This window comes from Meles meles, chromosome 8, assembly GCF_922984935.1.
Source record: "Meles meles chromosome 8, mMelMel3.1 paternal haplotype, whole genome shotgun sequence".
Classification (NCBI taxonomy): domain Eukaryota; kingdom Metazoa; phylum Chordata; class Mammalia; order Carnivora; family Mustelidae; genus Meles; species Meles meles.
Genome location: NC_060073.1, coordinates 95,516,339 through 95,536,404, shown reverse-complemented (window position 1 = coordinate 95,536,404; position 20,066 = coordinate 95,516,339). Strand labels below are relative to the sequence as shown.

Genomic DNA, 20,066 nt, shown 5'->3' with positions numbered 1-20,066 from the left:
GGAGAAGGGAGTCAAGCCGAGAGCGCTCGGGGGTGGGGTGGGGGGTCCCCTCGCTGCGTCTGGACTCCTGAGGCTGCCCCAACTGGAGCTTTTGGCGGCAATGCAGCGGGGCCGGGGAGGTCTCCGGGTGGCGGGGACCGACAAGGCGGGCCGAGGGCCGGCTGGCCTCCCGGCTGGGTGCGAATGATGGTCCTGAGCACTGACCCCGGGGGCTCACCCGAGGGGGAAGTCTGAGTCTGTGCGGCGATCTTGCTTGCTGCGCTCTGGAGACCTGCTGACCAGCGTAGAAGGAATGTCCGCGGTAGTGTAGGTTTCTCCGGGGCTCGGAGTAGGTAGCACTGCATAGGCGGGGGCTCGGAGTAGGTAACACTGCATAGGCGGCTCTGGCCGAGCGCCGGGACTTGGGCCATCGGGTCCAGGTAAAGTGCGAGGGGTTTGACCCTAGAAGGCGCGGATAGGTGGCCTTAGGTGCCGCCGCTCTCGCCCTCGGCGGGCGCCGGGAACTCTCCGGGAGCGAAGGGCCGAGGCGCGCTGGCCCGAGGGCGCCCTTCTGCTAACAATGCACTGGAAGCCTAGTCCGCGCCCCCGACGGTCCTTCCGAAACGGCCCGGAGTCCGCGTCGACCGGTAAACCGCTCCGAGTTTGCCGCGGCTCTGCGGCCGAGGGCCCGAGTGGAAAAATTCCCATTGGATGCATTTTTTAATGGTTGGTTTGCTTCGGTCTGCGTCCGGATCTCCCCGGGCAGTAGGCTCCAGGTTATCCCCAGCCCGAGTAAACTCACCGCCCCCAACCCCCAATAAGTTTGACTCCGGCTGGAAAAAGCATTAATGAACGTATCTGTGGGAAGAAACGGAAAGTGAATGAGTCAGGAGGGCCACCTTCGGCCAACGGCCCGGGAAAAGGAAGGAGGCCAAAGACGTTTGGTTTCGGACTTTGGGGGAAGGTGTTGGGGGGTGGGGGTGCAGACTGCGGGAATCAGGGCGCGGGCGCCGGGCGTGGACCCCGGCATTGTTCCCGGCTCGCTCTTATCTCCCAGGAGCAAGTATCCTGTGTGCGCTGCTCATGAATGTATCTGGGCATCTTCGGGTATATTTATATAGTGTGTGTGATGCGAAAAGCAGGACCAGCAGAGGGGAGGAAGAGGGGGTGTGGGGGGAGGGAAGGCAAGGGAGAGCAGAGGGGAGAGGAGAGGAGAGCGCGAGACAGAGAGAGAGAGAGAGAGAGAGAGAGAGAGAGAGAGAGAGAGATAGGACTTCCTCCTCGATTCGCAAAGTGAAGTCACTTCCCAAAATTAGCTGAAAAAAAGTTTCATCCGGTTAACTGTCTCTTTTTCGCTCCGCTACAACAACAAACGTGCACAGGGGAGCGAGGGCAGGGCGCTCGTGGGGGGCACGCAGGGAGGGCCCAGGGCGCCAGGGAGGCCGCGCCGGGCTAATCCGAAGGGGCTACGAGGTCAGGCTGCAACCGGGTCAATGTGTGGAATATTGGGGGGCTCGGCTGCAGACTTGGCCAAATGGACGGGACTATTAAGGTAAGCGATGGGGCAGTGGGCGCGGGAGCGGCGGGGACGGCCGGGGCGGCGAGGCAGCGGGCAGGCTTGGCGCGGGGCGCCGGGGTCCCGGAAGACGTGGCTACTCTCCCTTCCTTCCGTGCCCCGGCTTCGCGCCTTCTCCTCCCGCGCTCGGGTGGCAAGTCTCACTCGCGGGGGCGACCCTCCGGGCTCACCACAGACAGCGATCTCCCCCAACACCCCCTGTCCCAGAGCCGCGACCGGCTGCCCCCTACGCGCTGAGGGCCGGGCTGCGGGCGGGGGTCCGCATGAAATCTAAGGACCTCGGGCGCTGATCCAAGCCTGGGGCTGGAGACCTCCGGGTCCACCACTCCCACCCGGCAAGCTGGGCGCCTTGGCCCCGGCGCTGGGCACTCGCCTGGCGGCCGGCTTCCTCTTACCCGAGGCCGAAGGCGACGGGGGCGGGAGCTGCAGCCGCCACCAGCTAGGGTCCCCCGCCTGGAGGGCCTTGGGGCGGGCAAGTGGATGGGTTGCAGGCGGATCGGGGTGCAAATGAGTGTGCTTGGGGGTCTGTGCGAACGGACTCCTCCAGATCGAAGTCCCTGTTTACATGTCAGCGCGGGCTGGTTTCCCTTCCTCTCGGTGCTTGTGTTGCGGAGCTCTCTGGCCCTCGAGGGCTGCCAGCTCCCCGAGACTGCCGGGCCGGCAGGGGATCCCTCTGCAACCTGGGTCGGCGCCGCTGCCCCGCGCCTTGGCCGGGGTTCTGGCTTTCCTCGCCCAGCCCTGCGCTGGCTCCAGGGCAAGGGTTCCACCGTCTTCCCCAAAAGGGTCCCGCGCCCTACAGAGCCGCTTCTCCTGCGGTGGCCGGCTCTGAGCCCACCGCCCCTGCGAAAGCGCTGGCAAATCCCCCCCCCCCCCCCCCCAACCTCGCGCCTGCCTCTAAGTTGCAAAATGCAGCCCAGAGGGATGGATGAGGGTCTGGGGTTTGTGTCAGACTTCAGGAGTGGTGATTGCCTGCCCCTTCTGGAAGGGGGAAGTGGGCCCGAGTGCTGAGAGAAGGGACACCCCCTAAAGTGACTAACCTTAGAGGACCCAGAGGAATGAATGGGACCAGGAGTCGGCTACCAGGCTGTCCCGCAACCCCAAGCAGGAGTCAGTCTGGAAAAACTATTAGGCTGGTGAGGTGGGGACTGGCAGAGCCGGCCATTCCCCAGAACCCAAAGGAATCAACTCTTTGCTCCGGGCTGAGTTCAGAGGAGATGAAGATGTTGTGCTTGGAGAATTTAAGAGATTTTTATCATTTGGGTGGAGTAGTGGTTTTTATTTTCTAAGGGTTTTTTTTTTTTTTTCTGAAAGTTTGAAACATGCTGACTTAGGTAAAAGGCACCAACAGAAGGAACTTGAAAATCTGGAGATGAGATAACTGATTGTACTGAGTTCAGGGGGAAGCCTGTGTGAGTCTGGGTTCATCCAGTTTAAAGTGTGCAGTGGTGAGGAGTGTTCCTATGGCGAGTGTGGAGGTGGCCACTGGTCACTTACACCTGTTTCTCTTCACGGTGGTGCGCACCTGCAAATGTCTGTGTGTCTCTGGTTTGGTAAAAGGATGCTCCACTCTAGAAAACTCTCTCACATTAGGACACTTACCACTTACCCAGAAGCTCTCCCTCTGATCCGGAAGGGTGGCAAGATGACTCCAGGGTCTTGATGTGGACACCCTAAGGAGAAGTGAGGCAATATCTCCATGATGCTTAGACCTCTACGGCCCTGAGCAAATGGAGGAAGCTGTGGTCTGTGTACCCAGGATGTGCTAACCTCTTTAGAGACACACACAAGGATTGGCATGGCAGGCAGGGAAACCAGGCTGAGATGAGGGCCCTGGTCCTTCATGCTAAGGATGGAGGGGAAGGTCTTCTTTCTCCTGTGGGCGGTGGGAGCCTGTGAGTCCCTCCAGCCCCTCCTCAGGAGCCCCCTTTTCCCTCCTCCAGGTGACCTGGTTCTGCAGACACACCCACAGAGCAGTGGCTTCTCAAGTCCTAGGGCGGGACTTCGGTCCCCAGAATGCTCAAGGATGGGGCTGTTAATGTATGCTTCGGTATTTAAATTGTGCGAAAGCCACGGTTTCAGGTTCCTGTGTGACCTTTGGATCTTGAGGTTCCTGGACCCCATTCCTGCGGGGGTTCAAACACTGTGTTTGGAGAGGACAGTGGACAAGGGGAGGCCAGTGGATCTCTAGCCTCTCACATGAGAATGCATGATCCATTGAACCTGTTTGAACTTCAAAATCTTTGTACAAATGAAACAGGGGACGTAAAGTCCCTCTATAGTATGTCTTTCCAATACTCGGTTCCTAAAATATCATGTTCATACCTTCTTATAAGGACATGGACCTGCATGTCCATGAAATTCAGTCCTGTACAGATGGAGGTCTGTAGATAGAAATCTATAATGTGTGTTCCCAGTTTGAGTGACCTTAACACAATCATCTTTCTGGAATGTGATTTTTATGCACCTGTGTATTTCTTCCTCAAATATAAGGCATGTCAATATTTCAAAATACCTATGAGTCTCCACACTAAGGAGATATTTAGGCCAGGGAAGTCTGATTGCTTTGAGGAAGCTCTTTATTTTGTGCATAATTTGCAGAACTCCATGTGATTTAAATCTTAATTTTGCCGCCCTTGTTGTAAGTCCTTCTGTGTCGTGCTCCCGCCTCCTTCCCAAGAATGTCTCCTGGGAAGGCTTTGAGCGTCACGTTGGAAATACCAAAATTTGCAGGAGCCATTCTGCTCTTCTTTGGCCACAGACAAGTTAACCTGCGATATTAAACAACACCTACCCCACCCCTGCCCCCACAGTGATATTATCAGTGTTGCAAATCACGTGATACTTGTTGCTGCTCAGAAGATGACCCGGTTTCAAAACCTGCATCTTCGTTCTAGGCAGTCTTCCACTGAATCTAGTTCCTCCGTCTATGAAAGCTTGATTCAATGCACATGGTACCATTAAAGATGGAGAGACAATCAGAGAAGATGCAGACGTGGTGAATGAAACAGGGAAATGCGGGGTGGACTTGAAGTCAGGAAATCTGAGTTCATTCTCAGCTGCTACTCAGTTGCTGTGTGCCCTACAGCAAGGCCCTTCAGGTCTTTGAATGTCAGTTTTCCCATCTGTAAAGTGGGGCCAAAGCACTCCCTTGCCAGAAACCACAGTGAGGATTAAATAAAGTCTGGTACCTTAGTGGAATGCCCGTTTGCTGAATTTCTCCTTGAAGTTAAGGGCTTTCGGGGATCGATTGATCAGAGCATCAGATCACAGGTCTGGGTGTCCCATAATCTATATTTTATTAATTCAACCAATACTGATTATGTGTCTGTTATGTTCCAAGTCTCTGTTTTCTGTGTTGAGAATAAAAGAGGTTTATCAAAACCCTGCTAGAATGTATATCTCATAGTAGGGGCAGACATCTATAAATAATTTTGTGTCTAGGGTTGATCCACCTTCTAAAGAACAAAGAGGCAGGTTAGGGGGTAGAAGGTGATGTGGCCATATCAGTCAGGATACCAGGGGAGGATGCTTCAGATAAAGTCACAACAGAGCAGAGAAACTGTCAGTCTTCATCGTTTGCCTTGAGAAATGGCAGCATCATACAATCCCTTAACTGATGGGAGAACAAAATGGGAAATGTAGGGGGAGGTCCCCACTGGCTTCTGTAAGCTGACAGAGAGTGTGTGTGTGGCAAACAGGGCCAGGAGGGTAGGTTATGGCTGACAAGACAATGCTTTTCAGTCTGGAAATTTTGGGATGGTATCTGAGCGGAAAGCAGCAGAGTGAGGAACCCTGGGAACAAAGACTCTATCTACGTCTGTCCTCAAAAAAAGGTGCTGTCTTGACTTTGAAGAGTGAATTGTACAACCCTCCTCCCCGCCACTGTTACCTTTTAACCTTCCTGGAGTCATGAGAATGCCAGGCAGGACAGCACTATGTCAGTTTCTCTGTCCCCACATAGAATTGCTTCCTTCAGGTCCTTACCAAATGATGAATCCTATTTCCTTGGTGAATAATTCCCACAAAAATCTTCCTTCCACTTCTCCTGCCATTCAAAGTCAGATTTGTAGGTTTGCAACTTGAGAACTTTTGAGATTATTTAGCTCAATATGCTTGTTCTGAGGGTGGGGAAACTGAGGCCAAGAGTTGTGTAATGCACTACCTAAGATCACATAGCTAACCACTGACAGAGTCAAGAGAATTCAGGGATCCTAACCCTCAGGCTACTGTTCTTTCCACTACATTGCGAAGATTTCATTTGCTTTCATTATAATACCACGAGTTACAGAATCCTGAGATCGTGTGTGTGAGAGAGAGGCAGACACAGACAGACAGAGAGAGAAGCCTTAAAAAGAAAAACCATGAGGAATTTGGCACTTTGAGCTAAAGACATATCTGCTATTTAATGAAAAATTTATTACTGCCATCCTGAATTATGTCCATACTTTAAAAAGAATTCCAAATTCCCAGATAAGATTTTTACATAACTGTTTTCCAAAATAAATCCTTCTTTTCCTATGGACAAACAAAGTCTCCATTACCAGGAAGCAACAACAACAAAAAAAATAAATAAAGGATTTTGCTTAAATAACTGATAGGTCCCTCTACTGACCAGGGGCAGGTGGGCCGAATTCCTATTTCAATTCCTTTAATAATTGAATATTTGATGATTTAAGCAAAATATATTCAGATGCATTACAATATAAATCATAGACCCATCTTTCAGACTGTGTAGTAAGTAGGTCTTAAATAACAACTACATTAAATAAGATTTCAGATTTCAATGTCTGTTCATATTTGGGGTTATCTGGTTAACTTGGCATTCGGTTTTAAAAAGTGATTGATTTAAACCCAGTCTGTTTTCTAGAAATGTAACATTAGTCTAATGCTAGTGCTGAGTTGCCCCAGCAAAAAAATAAAAATAAAAGAAAAATTTGGGGAAAATTTCATGATGATGAATCACCAGACAGGATTTCTAATGCACTGAGGCCTTTATCCTACCTCTAACTTCAAAAAATATCCTCAAATTTATCCTACCTCAAACTTCAAAAAATATCCTCAAATTGTAAGTCAAGACTCAGGCCATCCTAGTCTTCTCTGAAAAAAGGTCTTATTCTATCTGAAGCTTGCTAGAGGGGTTTTCAGATTAGGAACCGACTATCCAGAATGAGAATTGAAAATCTACTATTTTCATTCATTTTAGACAATTAGCTACATTATGTGGGTCTAGAATAATGTTTCTGTTTTGTTTTGTTTTGTTTTGAATAACGTGACTTTCTTTTTTTGGCCTGTCATTGGAACAGTCTTTCTATCCTTGGCTTGTTGTTTTGTGACAAACTGAAAAGGCTAAAGGACATTGGTCACTATGTACACACACACACAAACACACACACACACACACACACACACACACCCCTCACAAAATCATCAACCAGAATAACAGCTTTTCTAGTAACCTCAGATCTGTGCAGGTGTGTTTTCCTTGCAGAAGACTGTACTCAGCTTCATTTTCTGTTGCTTTAATGATTCACATCTACAGTGGTCATCCCATCCACGCATCAGTTCATGGATGGGAGGGTACTACTAAGTGATGTCACTCTCACTCTCCTACTGACCTCTTACACCCAACATCACTGGCCTATAGTCTTGAGATGTTTCCCAGAGACAATGGGTGGGGTTTTGCTACCCCCATATCGTCCCCCTTGGTGCCAATATCATGGAAGTCTAACAGGATTAGGCTGTCTAGGGAATAATCCTTTTGGTGTGGGAAGCCGGCTGGCTTTACGGGGGGATCTATAACCTTAGCCTCATTGGCATCATAAACTGATGCCAGCCATATTAAAACAAGACAGCAAACCATGCAAATCAGTAAGGTCTTCCGCATGACTGTAATGCAGGGTAAGGGAATGGGGTCAAGGTAGATAGAATGCCAGTGGCAAAGAGGCTGCTTTCTGGAGACATCAGGAGGATAAGCCGGGGGTGTGCACAGACGAATGCAACAAGTGTCATGCTAGCCTCAAGGAAGGACGGAAGGAGCAATTTCAACTGGAGAGACCCAGAAAGAACTAACCCCAATAGTTATTCATATGGTCCTTTCTATTTACAAAGCACTTCTGTGTAAACCTTCATCATTAATCCTCATTACAGCTCAGTGGGAGATAATACCATCACGTCTCCATTTTGGATGGGAGAAGTTAAAGTTCAGGGAGGTTAGGTAAGTTATCTAAGATGACAGCTGATCGATGGCAGAATTGGGTTTCGAGCCCAGGGTTTCTGATTCCAGAATATTTGCTTTTTCTATACACACAGCCTCTTGGTATAGCTGGACCTGGACCTTGGCTATGAAGGATGGGCAGGAGCTGCCCAAGAAGATACAGTTCAGGAGCTTTCTCAGAAATCAGAATACTAGGTGAGGGGGTGGGGGGAAAGGTAGGAAGGGAAATATTGGCTGGAATTGCATTCTGGAGGACCTTCAATACCGTAAGAGAATTAAGGTCTAGAAAGGAGGAATCAAAAAATCGTGAAGAGAGGTATGACCAACACAGATGTACAAATCTCTTAGGCATGGAACCCTTCCGGTCCACATCCAGCTCCTTAGGAAATGGAGAGGGAGTGGCTCCATCGCTTGCCCACAGATGGACACAAGAGACCCCAAGAAGTGAATAATCAACAGGATTTGAGAGCCAGTGATACGCTCAGGGAACCAGACCATGCTCTCAACTGTCTTTAAAGATGCCTGTTTATTAAGCAAGGAGTCAGGAGAAGAAGGAGAACTCTACTTCACCAGAGCTCATAAAAATGTGATTTTTCCTTTAACTCATTTAAATGTGTCCTCTGTCTCAGTGTTCTAGAGATTACACCACAAGCCCTCTTTTTTTTTTTTAAGATTTTATTTATTTATTTATTTATTTATTTATTTGACAGAGAGAGAGAGATCACTAGCAGGCAGAGAGAGGAGGACGGGGGGGGGGGGGGGCCCCCGCGGGGAGCAGGCTCCCCGCTGAGCGGACAGCCCAATGCGGGGCTCCATCCCAGGACCCTGAGATCATGACCTGAGCTGAAGACAGAGGCTTAACCCACTGAGCCACCCAGGTGCCTCACAAGCCCTCTTTTCAATTAGGCAGGCTATCCTGGGGTACAGCTTTAGTTCCCTTTGACAATGAGTCAGCAGATAGTAGTTGAGAAGAGACAAAAGGAAACGTTGTTTCCCTGAGACTCCAATCTAACTTCTATAGAAAGTCAAACAGGTCTGGCGGACTTTCGTGGTTTGGTTGTGCCCATCACCACACGGTGAAATTTCACCAAGCACACCAGAAACTCGTTTTTCACCACCATTCCAAACAGGATCAGAGACTAAGTGTTCAGATTCATTTCCAGATCATTCAGTCCCACTTCAGGGCAGCTTTTGAGTTGCTTGTAGTTACAAAAATGAACCAAAATGCCAACGTATTTCACATTAGTTCCCATCTTTGGGAAACAGGGTACCTGCCATTTAGATCATGATCAAAATCCCACAGTATGTAAATTTTTCAAGTTACCTCCTAGAGAAAGTAGATTTGAAAACGGAAATGTTTTCGCATTTACCTCGAGCTGGGCCCATTTACTCAGACAGTGCTATGTGTCCAAGGTCATGAAAGACCCATGTCTCACCGCAGTGCACCCATGCAAGAGGCCAGAATTCCACATGCCATGGAGCTCTAACCCGTGTGGGTTTCACAGGTCTCCTGGAATCTAACATTCCAGTAGCAGAGTTGTTGGGTCTGGGTATATGGGGATTCATTGGTTTTAGGTGTGAAGGAGTCCAAGCACCAACAATTTTGCACTATAGTTCATATAGCAGAAATGTGGTAACAGTTATTATTATAAAATCACTCCGTTTTCAAATTGTCTTTAAGTTAATGCTGTTACCATCTGTGTAAATGCATAGAGTTTAATCTAAATTTTTATGCCTGGAGAGTCATTTTGCCTTTAGGCACTCATTACTTAATTCATCTCATTCATTTATTCATTCAACCCTAAACTGAATGACACAGCCAGGCACAGTTCTCAACAGAGCTCCACATAAGTGAAGAAGAACAAGTTGACTATAATATTTCTTCTGAACCTGTAGAGAATAGGGCTTTCTCTGCTTTTGGATCTTAAGGTCTGACTATTGGAGATTCCAAAAGCAGCAATACTCATTGGGCAAATCTTTATTTGTAGCTTTTTACCATAAAGAAGTGTAGGAACATTTTCCCAAAGATAACATCTGGCTTATAATTTCCATCGCCCCTTCACTTTTGGTGATACTAGTTGGTCTGTTTTATGGACATTTTTGGAAAACCAGGGCTTCAGCCAAGGAAAGGACTTCTTATTCTCCTTTTCTGAGCTGTAGGTCCTCTGCATATATTTTAACACAGAGGAAAAACACCATATATCAAGTGCAAAGATAAATGAGAACCTGAGGAAGAATATTTCTAGGGAATAAAACAAAAAACAAAAGTCCCAGGATACCAGATTTCTTACAATAAGAAAAAGATAGACCAGTTAGTGAGAAAGGTAGGCAAAAATGCTAAGACAGACAATGCTAGAAAAAGAAATACAAATGGCCAATAGACCTGTGAAAAGAATTGCAAGCATGTGCCTAACGATATTCAAATGAAAATCATGAAATTCCAACACCTATCATCTATGAGTGCAGTATAACAAAGATTAAAACAGCTTAAAATTGCCCCATGTTAGAGTAAACAGAAATGTCACTGTCTTACCTTGTGGGTGGGAGTCTAGCTTGGTACAGTCATTCTGGAGGACACATCAATTGGAAACATTGATCATAAACAATGATTGAGATATTAAATATTTACAGAAATTCAGTAACAAGTCCAATTTCTAAAAATTTAACTTACAGACATGTTCAGTCGGATATGAAAGATGTATGCACATGCTGGTTATTGTACCATCGTAATGGCAAAAATTGGAAAGAATCTAAACTTCCATCAACAGAAGACTTGTTAAATATGTTATGGATGATGCATATAAAAAAATACCACACAACTATTCTGTGGCATAAAATCAATTGTCTATATACACTGATTTAGACAGTTCCCTGGGGCATAATGTCACATGGAATAAAGCAAGTTACAAAATGTGTGGTCTCGTTTTTGTAAAAAAAGAAAAAAAATTGAAAATGCACACATAGGCATGTTTATGCATAGACAATTTGTAGAAAAATATACAAGAGGCTATTAATAGTGGTTGCCTCTGGGCAACTTTTATTTTTTCACACTATAAACTTAGGTAGTCTTTGATTTTTTTTAGTCAGTAGTGTATATTACTTTTATAAATTAAAAAAAAAAAGAGGGACTTCAGAAATAGATTTGTAAAAAATGGGCTGGACCCCAGCATTCTAACCCAAATGTGCTGATCTCAGAGACTTTTGGGTCCTACTTTGTAGTGAGTAAGTAAGTAAGTAAGTAAGTAAGTAAGAACAGTCCAGCCTGGGATCCAGAGACCTGAATTCCAGTCCCAGCTCTGACGTAAATGAGTGACGGGGTCTTAGGCAAGTCACTTCAGTCTTTGAGAATTCATGTAAAATCTCTCATGCTCAATGTTTTCTGGTGCATACAGTGAAGGTATCATTTCAAATTTTCCTTTCAGCTTCCATGGTCATAAAACTCTGATCACTGGCAGTCTTTAAACCGTTTCTTATTTGGGGGGCATGGATGACTGAGTCTTTCATAGAAGTTCTGTCTGGGCCCATGTGGCTCTTCCTCACAATCTCGGGGCTAAATTCTAGAATGATCTTCGAGGCCAGTTGAAGCCTGGAGCTTTTAGGAGGTGCTTTGTGACTTTCTGTGAGCTGGTTGTTTTTCTTACCAAGTGATACAGGAGATGTGCTAATCCCTTTGCACTAATACAAACGAAGAATAGGGCCTGATTCTGCTATGGGGTCTTACACTCTTTTTCAAAATTTGGTCTCATTTAAAACCCAAAACACATTTGGCCCCAAAGTGCCTTTCCCCTGAACTTTTAAAAATCCTGTTTAATTGAAGGGAAATTGAATTCGTCTGGTTTTGATTCATTTACACTTAACTCTTAAAAAAACGATATTTTGAGGACTTATTTGATGTCCAAGAAGAATTTTGAGCCTCTTAATGAGTTTTCTGGAAGGCTTTTTTTCTTCTTCTTAAAACAGGAAGTGATGCTATGCTAGGGGTAAAAACACAGTCAACCCCAAAAAGGCCCCAATTCAGTTTGAAACTGTATCACCCACTATTTTACATGAACCCCAATGGCCCTAGCTATGGCCTGCCTTTCCCTACTTCTTACTTAAGAGCAAGAGACTCCCTCGCCTTCCATCTGAGGAGGGATAGCTTGAGGAGGAAGGAGGAACAGTCAGAGTCATCAGAAGGGAAAAAAAAGCCATTTCTCTAGCTCTTACTATGTGCCAATATCTGTGTTCACCTTCATAGACATGCCCGCCTTTGATCCTGTACCAACCCTGTGATGTATGTATCACTTCCGTTCTGGAAAGGTGGAGTCACTTACCCAAGGTCATGAAGGCAGAAAGTGGAAAAGCAATGATTTGAACCTAATCCCATTTGCTTCTGAAGCTCATAGAGCATAGCCACAGTGATACCTTGCCTGTTGACACATACATCCACGAAGTTTAGGCTCCTAGTCGAGCCATCTACCATGGAAGTTTTGTTGTTGTCTGTCATGTCCCTTAGTCTACGTGACCCCATCCTTAGCCTGCACGGGTCAGATTCGTGGTGTATCTCAATTCTTTACCACCCTTTACTCAAGAAGGCCTAAGCCCTGTGTTTTCCCCAGGGAAGAGTCCCTGCCTGACTTGGCCAACAGGTGTAATATGAGGACAGCAGGCAAGTGAGCATGAAACCAACAGGTTTTGTTTTATTTTTGTGGGCTAACAAAATGAAAAAAAGACAGACTGCTACAGCTTCGTAGAGAATGGCACATTCTTTGCCTTGACAATGCTTCCTCCTTTACACCTTCCCCTTTTCTCTCTTGTTCTCATGCACACACACACACACACACACAACACACAGATGCCACACATATACTACACACGCTTAAAAACATACCAACCCAGATTGGGGGCTTACACAAAACACAAAGAAGGGAATGTTTTGCAGGGTTAAAAGGAAACCACCGAGAAAGGCTAAGTGGAACTCCAGTTACTCCTGAATAGTCTTTCTTGTTATTTCAAGGCTGATTGACTTATAACTGCTTCCACGGCGAGCTCACATCGGTGCCTTTATCAGCCTGAGTGAGACTTCCTGTGGACTGGCCCAGCTTCCTGATTTATTTCCTTTTTCCTTTGGCAGAACAAAGAAAACCAGAGCTCCAAGGATACTTGGGACCAAACATAATTTAGCACCGAAGAAGCTATTATTTAAAAAATGTTCACTCTCAGGGCAGAGGGGCTGAGGACCTGCCTTCTCAGTTTTCCACAACGTGCCTCACACTATCACGATGGACCCCACATGCAATTATCGGGGGTCAACGAGCCCCTTGAACTTATGCTAGTAGTAGTTTGATTTCATTCGAAGGGGGAAATTGAGCCCATTCTCCTCACTAACACCCAACAAGCACCCCCCAGCCCCCCCCACACAGGCATGCTTTCAAGAGTTACCTGGAACACCTCTGTATTGAGGGTTTACTCTTTTGTTACCCTAACTCAGCCCCACAGGCCAACAAAGAAACCCTCTTCTTTAGAGATCTTATTCCAGCAATGCTCAAAGTTCTCACTCCAGAAACCTGCCTATAAGAAGCTTTGAAGTCTATCCAAAAGGTCATTGACGTCAGTTGAAGAAGAAATTCCAGAAATTGGGATGAAGGCGTTGCTTTCCTCTCTTGCCGGGAGGATGCCGTATCACCCCTTATCACTTGGCCCTCTCATTATTTCTGAAAAACCTAGGCATAATCCGGAGAAGTAGGGACCCAGCTAAGGAAGTTCTCTGTAGCCCTGTCCTATGGCCGAGGGCAAATATTGCAAGTTGTCAAATGATAGTATGCCCCGGTACTCTTAGAAGATAACAGGCCAGTGCACAGGAGAGATTTCAGGTTTCAGGCTGGGATGCATCTGAAGATGAGAACCAGGCAAAAGCTACTCAGAGCAGAACTCGGGTATTCCTGGGTCCAAGCAACACATTTGCAATAAGGGTGTTTCCAGGAGCAAAGTTATCAAGACTTCATGAGTTCATGCTTTCTTATTTCCTTAAAACTGTATAATACTCCTGGGGAACTGAAGATGGCATTTTCCATAGACACCAGCTAGATAGCTAAGCAATCATGCAGCCACCCAAATGTTACTAGTGACCTTTCTTATGCTCTTTTTTTTTTTAAACAAAGATCACTGATTTGAAATGGAAATCATATTGAAACTGAAATTACCTTCCAAGGCAAGCAAGATATTTCTGAGAGGAGAGGGTTAATCCACCGTTGTAATTCACACTGATATTGCCCACCACAGTCCTCAATGTAAGCCTCTCTGGATGAAAAGACATTGAAAGGGTATTTCCAAGAGGAAAGTGACTTTGGAAACTAGATGGCATGAGGAGAGGGCATGAGGGTGGTTTTGGGCATGACTGGGGTGCTAAGCCTCACATCATCTGCTTTGGCAATGCCAAAGGGAAGAGAGGAACTGCACCCCCATGTGTGAGCAAGAGGGCTCTCTTTTCCTGGCACTGGACTGTGCCACGAGCTCTGTACCAGGTCCGTGACCAGTGAGGAATCCTAGAACACAGATCCATGGCTTATCTCAGACAGCAACCCTAGCCTTGATAATCCCGTCCGTAGAGAGCCTCGTGCAGACCTTGGACTTCTCCTCAGTAAGAGCATATTGGGCCAAAGGGCACAAGTAACCTTTCTCAAATAGGGTCTTTGGTGCAACATAGGACTTCCCCAGAGGTCAAGATCTTGAGGGGCACCTGTATTTTCTGCACTTTTTCTAGAAAGGGGAGGGAGAAAGAGCAGACTACTTCTCTGGCAATGTCATTTCAGGAAAAGTGGCATGTGGAGACTTTTCCAGGGTGCCTCTGTGGAGGCTTCCACAGCCACACCTGTGCTGCTCTGAACCTTTCCTTCTGGAAATTGGTGGATCTCCGTATCCCTACTGGGTCTGTCGTGTGGTAAAGCAGTACCATTGTCATCCTCACTGCCTTCTTAGAGTTCGCCCCAGAACGTCTTATAGACGAGCCAGGATCAGGCAATGGGACTGGGTTTGGAGCTTATCAGAATTAAGCAATTCTTCCCATCACTTTGGAGTGGATATGGCCCTGGCTCTTCTCTGCCCAGAGCACCTTTTTGTTTTGTTTTGTTTTTTCTCTTTGATTTTTAAACCCTGTGTACATTTCATGGGAAATTTCACACGCCTGTTTCTGATTCACTTCCAATTAAAGGCTCAAAATGCTGGTTTTGTAAGAGCTCTTTGATGATTCAGATTCATGTTGGTTCATCTTTTTTTTTTTCCCCTCCTTAGAGCCCACAGAAGTTTAATAAATTTTGCTCAGACATTTGCATGCTTAATTGTTAAAAAATAATTGGAAACAGGAGAGAATGTTTAACTAGTGTGCCAAAAACATGCACATTTCCAAGGGGAAAGAGACTGATGCCTCAGTGAAGGTGAACTCCTGTGGAAAAAGAAGGGGTATCACTGAAGGTGGCCCATCGCTGAAGGAGAAAGGATTGGCTCTGAGCTCAGGTCTTCTAGAAGGGCAAAGGGGAACGTTACATGAGACACAGGAATCCTTCCTAATGCAGCCAGTCAGCATGGATAAGCTGTTGGTTGACAGGTCCGTCTCGTGGCAGGTGCAGCAGGTGGAGTGGCAGTTTCCAGATGCTGATGTTGCTTACAGCCCCCTTCTGACTAGAGGAGGTTAGTGTTCTCGAAACAGCAAGCCCCTTGGTGTTCTCCACCAAGGTGGTGTTCTCCACCCCCTTCCTCGTAGACATTAATAAGCTTTGATGATGAGATTATCTGTGTACACCCCTGCACTAAAGGCAGAAGCGTCTGACGGAGCAGACCTATGCTCCCTGGGCAAGGGGTCCTCTAGCCTATCCATGCATCAGTCCCTCTGAAGCACGAAAGTAGGCACCAGGTTGGGTAATTTCAGTTCTGTTCCTGGTTATGTCTTAGGCTGGCTGGATGACTTTGGGCAAGTGACTCTCCCTTTCTTAACCTCAGCTTCTCCATCCACCCAAAAGGATTAAAACTACTAGCAGTAACCCTCTTCTCCCACGGATTTGGTTAAAAAAAAAAAGTCTGGAGTGATGAGTTACTCTGAATTTCTTGAAGAAAGGCATTAACTAATTGCTACAGTTTGACTATTGGGTGGCTCATTATATGGTTGTTCTTGTCAATTGTAAATCACGCAACATGTTCATTTCTGGGGCCTTATTTGAACTTTTTACTAGGGGATCGTCCTTCTCTCTATTGTCAGGGGCTGGTTAATTGTATTCAGTCAGCCTGAGTTAGAAAATACAATTTTGTGCTCACACAATGTAATGTGGGAATGCTTGTGCTGTATGGTGCTTCTTGCCAAAGAAGGGGGACACAAAAATCTTGTGAAGGCCAGCAGTGAGATGCTGGAGGGATTTGTAAACCATTAGGACAGTGGCAGAATGGTTCCATGAAAGCCATGTGCCACTTGAAGTGTGAAAATCTAGATTTAAACCTACTTATTAGTGTGATCTTAGGCCAGTTATTAACTTTTCTAGTCTTCTCATTTCCTAGTTGTAAAACAGGAATACTAATGATAATAATAATAAGTAATATTAAGTTTTCCAGCTGCCATACTGGCTAATTGTAAGAATTGAAAGAAGTACAGGAGTAAAAGCACTTCGTAATTGCAAAACGTTATGTAAATGCTAGTTTTTTGCTGTTATTCCCAACTAAGTCAGTGTTTGAACATAACAAATGATAAAAGTTGCTTAAATTGAATCTATGGGGGTCGCTTTTTTCTGCCTTTAATGACTCCTTAGACTTAACTTGCATTTGGTTAATTTTACCAATTAGCTACTTATTCCTATCTTGTTGCCTATAAAGACACGCTCCCCTCTGAATGCATCAGTACAGGAGCAAACACCACATATTCCTCCTTTCCCTCCCTCGTATCCGGCCATTGTTAGACCCGTGAAACTCCCATCCCAATCAATGGAAGTTTTACGTAAAAACTGAATTCAGGATATGAGTGCAGCCTCAGGAATTCCAGGCTTGTGCTGCTGATAAAGAGAGTGTGTCACACTGAAAATACCAGAGAAACAAAATTCTCCTGTCCAACCTATGCTCAGGGGTTTTTTTTGGGGGGGGGTGGGTAGGAGAGGTGGCTTGGGGGAGTTGGGGTTTTTTTTTTTTAGGTTTTAAAGAGTCAAGAGTCCTCCTGGAATATGAAACACATTATCTTTTACAACATTCCCTTGGGAACAGTCATAAAATGCTCACCCAGCTAGCCAGACCCCCCACTGGCTCTCCTGATTGATTCACCTGTGTCCCCTCCTCTCATGTCTCTGTGTCCTTGTGGTCGTGAGTGGAGGAAGTCAGGGCCAGGCCTGAACTCGGTTCGTTCCGAGTGGAGCTAACACTTGAGTCTTTCCATATGTGCCACTTTACCATCCCCTTCCAGAAAGCAGAGCTTTCCAAACTGGCAGGAACCAGAGAACTCATCTCCTTCTATCAAAGGCTTTGAATTCATTGGGGTCATGTTGTACTGCCTTAAGAGTCAGAGCCACTAATAAGCTTCAGCGATTTAAGTGTGAGGGAAGGGCCAGGAGAATGAAAATAATTTGCCCCGACAATGGCCCTCTGTTAGTGTTGAAGTCAGGAATAGTCCTGGCTCTTTTGCCACATGAGATTAGAAGTAGCAGACTTCATCTTCATTCTCATTGTGCATCATCAATATTTTAGGAAAGGTTGTATCTCTGCCTTCCAGGCTATACCATGTGACCAAATAGGATAATGTGACCAGAAGTGAAGAGGAAGAACATTTGTTCATATTCAGCCCTTACTGAAGTAGCTACATAATGACATAAAGAAGGGGAAATGACCGTTCATTTTAAAGTGCTCATCCAGACATTCAGGATTGAGATTCAGAGCTGTTCCTTATATCTTTTTTCTGAACGTGTTGAATTATGTGCTAGTTTTTTTCCTGGCTAACAGAACTGGGATTTCACAGTCTGTGGTGCTGGACACTGAGTTGCTCAGATAGTGATCTGTAGTTCTTTAGGAACCACAGTTTAGCTAAGATCAGTCTTGTTGTTTCTTTGCCCATGAAAACAAATGATCACCAAGATCTTGATGTTGTACTCAAGGGGCAGTCTGTGTTTTCTAGACCAAAGCCATAGCGTGAAGGTAAAGAGATGAAAGAGCGTCTCAGATATGTATTTCAAATTATGAAGAACATCTCATACAACAGAAATAAATGGCACCTTACATGAAACACATTTTGCTTTAACAGTGTCTAGCTCTGTGAGGTTGGATCATATCATGGTTCTCGACAAACTCACCATGCAGTTGTCTTAACTATGTCCTATGTCTTACCTAAACATTTACACATTTGGGAAGAGCTAATGTCGAATCTTTTCCAAGTAATTCTAAATTTCTGGTTTTAAATTCAATTTGAGTAGAAGGGAGCTGTATTTTCTTAGGCTGTGGAAGGGGCAGACATCTCTCTCGAGAGTACTGATGCATAGGAGGCTTCATGACAGATACGGCTCTTGAACCGTTTTTAGGATGAGGGATTTGGGAACTGTCACTAATAGTTCTCATCTTCCTTACCCTTATCTCAAAGGCAGAGGAGAATGGCAGATGTAGAGACCCATTTTTATTTGACTTTTCCAGTAGGATTCCCTGTGAAGGAAGAATGCCCTGTTTCGCACTGTCCAATAAGGCAGCGGCTAGCCGGGGATTCAGGTAGCTCCTGAGCAGTTGTGCTATGCAACAAGGGACTAAATTTTCAATTTCATTGCAGTTGACTTTGCTTAACCTGAATTTAAATGGCCACATGCAGCTAGTGACTCCTATCAGACAATACAAGTCTATATAATTCAGATCAGAAGCATCTTAAAATCTGAATACAGTCAGAGGATATATTTACCTGGATTATTTTTATTGAGTCAGAGATGTGTTACTCACATGGAGACTAGGGCTTCCACTAACTTCTCATGACCAGCATTGAACCAAACGAAAAGTAAACGTCCAGGTACTATCCGTGTTGACCTGGAGTAGCAAGTAAGGTTACCCTGTAGTCTCCTGGCTTCTTTACCAATCCTGTGCGATCTTTGAGAATATAATGTTTTCTTTCCTTTCAATAAAGTAGAGGCATTTGGAATTTGTCACAGGGATATTCACAAATTGTGATTAAATGTATATTGGACTTGTCAAAGGAAAGTATGGGCTTTTTGTATATACCTTTTCAATGTAAAATGGCCTGAGCCCAAGAGAATCCTGCACAGCATGGTGATTTCGTCTCCCTCATTTTTAAATACCGATATTGTGCTAAATTATTTTGAAGATCATTTTCAGTTCTAATGCTTTGTGCTGCTGTGAGTATATGATTTTCTATTACGTAGGACTCCATCCTATTAACAGATGGTTGGCTTTTCTAGTTTCCAGATCCTTATAATTTGTTGTAGGAAGATTTCCCCTTAAGTATAAATATGTACAAACGAACTACATTTAACAAATAACTTGCTAGAGTGGTGATCTTTGAACCCCAACTTCCCTCCAGTGGTATTCCCTAGGTTTGTACTGTTCCATGGTACTCGCGGTTACCAAGATCCAAGTGCTTGCTACCTCTGAGACATGAAGCAAGTTCTCTCTTTCCTCTGTGGCCTCGTGGATAATAGGAATGACATGCTATACCTGATGTGGCTTTGTATTTATCACGAGGAATAAACACCTTAGTCTTTCTCCAGGGGAGACCTAATGAGCAGAAAGGCGGTGATGTTCACGTAGGAAGACTTCAAGGTTGGCATCACTGTGAAGGTCAGTCCTGTGTTCATCACTGATTCTGTGGCATGCATTTCTGAGTCGAATTGTTTAAAACCAAGATGGATGGATGCCACAGAGAACATGAGGCAGAATTCTCTGAGCCCGACGTGACAGAATGGTCTTAGGAGAGATGGACCACTGGGGTCAGCTCCCACTCACACCTGCCCTCTGGAAAGAATAAAACACAGATCAATCCCCAGACCCCAAGGAATGCCCAATTAGAATCCTTAATAGTTGCATCCCGATTAAGTAGATCCATCATTAGCTCGATATTTCTGTGGTTCCTTCATTTTCAGAAGAATGTCTCTTCAGTTTGAAAAATTCCGCCTTTGTTCTTTTCAGATTGTATCTGGAGTGAGACGAGGAAGTGTGCGTAGAATACAATCCTGTGACCATGCTAACTGAGTTACTCCTGTTACATGGTTTTAATAAGCATCCAAGTGTGGGTTTTTAATGTCTGCACAAGCTCCTTGAGGGCAGACTCTCTGCCGCTTTTCCTTTGAGACTCCGCACCCGGCA

General features: G+C 45.6%; 1 protein-coding gene across 2 annotated transcripts in view; it reads left to right on the top strand.

Moving 5' to 3' along the window:
• Window positions 1-20,066, top strand: part of FLI1 (Fli-1 proto-oncogene, ETS transcription factor) — a 124,093-nt gene that overhangs the window by 7,490 nt on the left and 96,537 nt on the right. The window contains exon 1 of one of the 2 annotated variants that reach the window (XM_046016365.1): window positions 1,212-1,531. The exons of the other annotated variant lie outside the window; for it this stretch is intronic. Within the exon in view, the coding sequence (XP_045872321.1) occupies window positions 1,514-1,531 (18 nt within the window). The 5' untranslated portion in view covers window positions 1,212-1,513. Of the gene's footprint in view, window positions 1-1,211; window positions 1,532-20,066 lie in introns of those variants that run through there. 2 annotated transcript variants of the gene reach the window in all.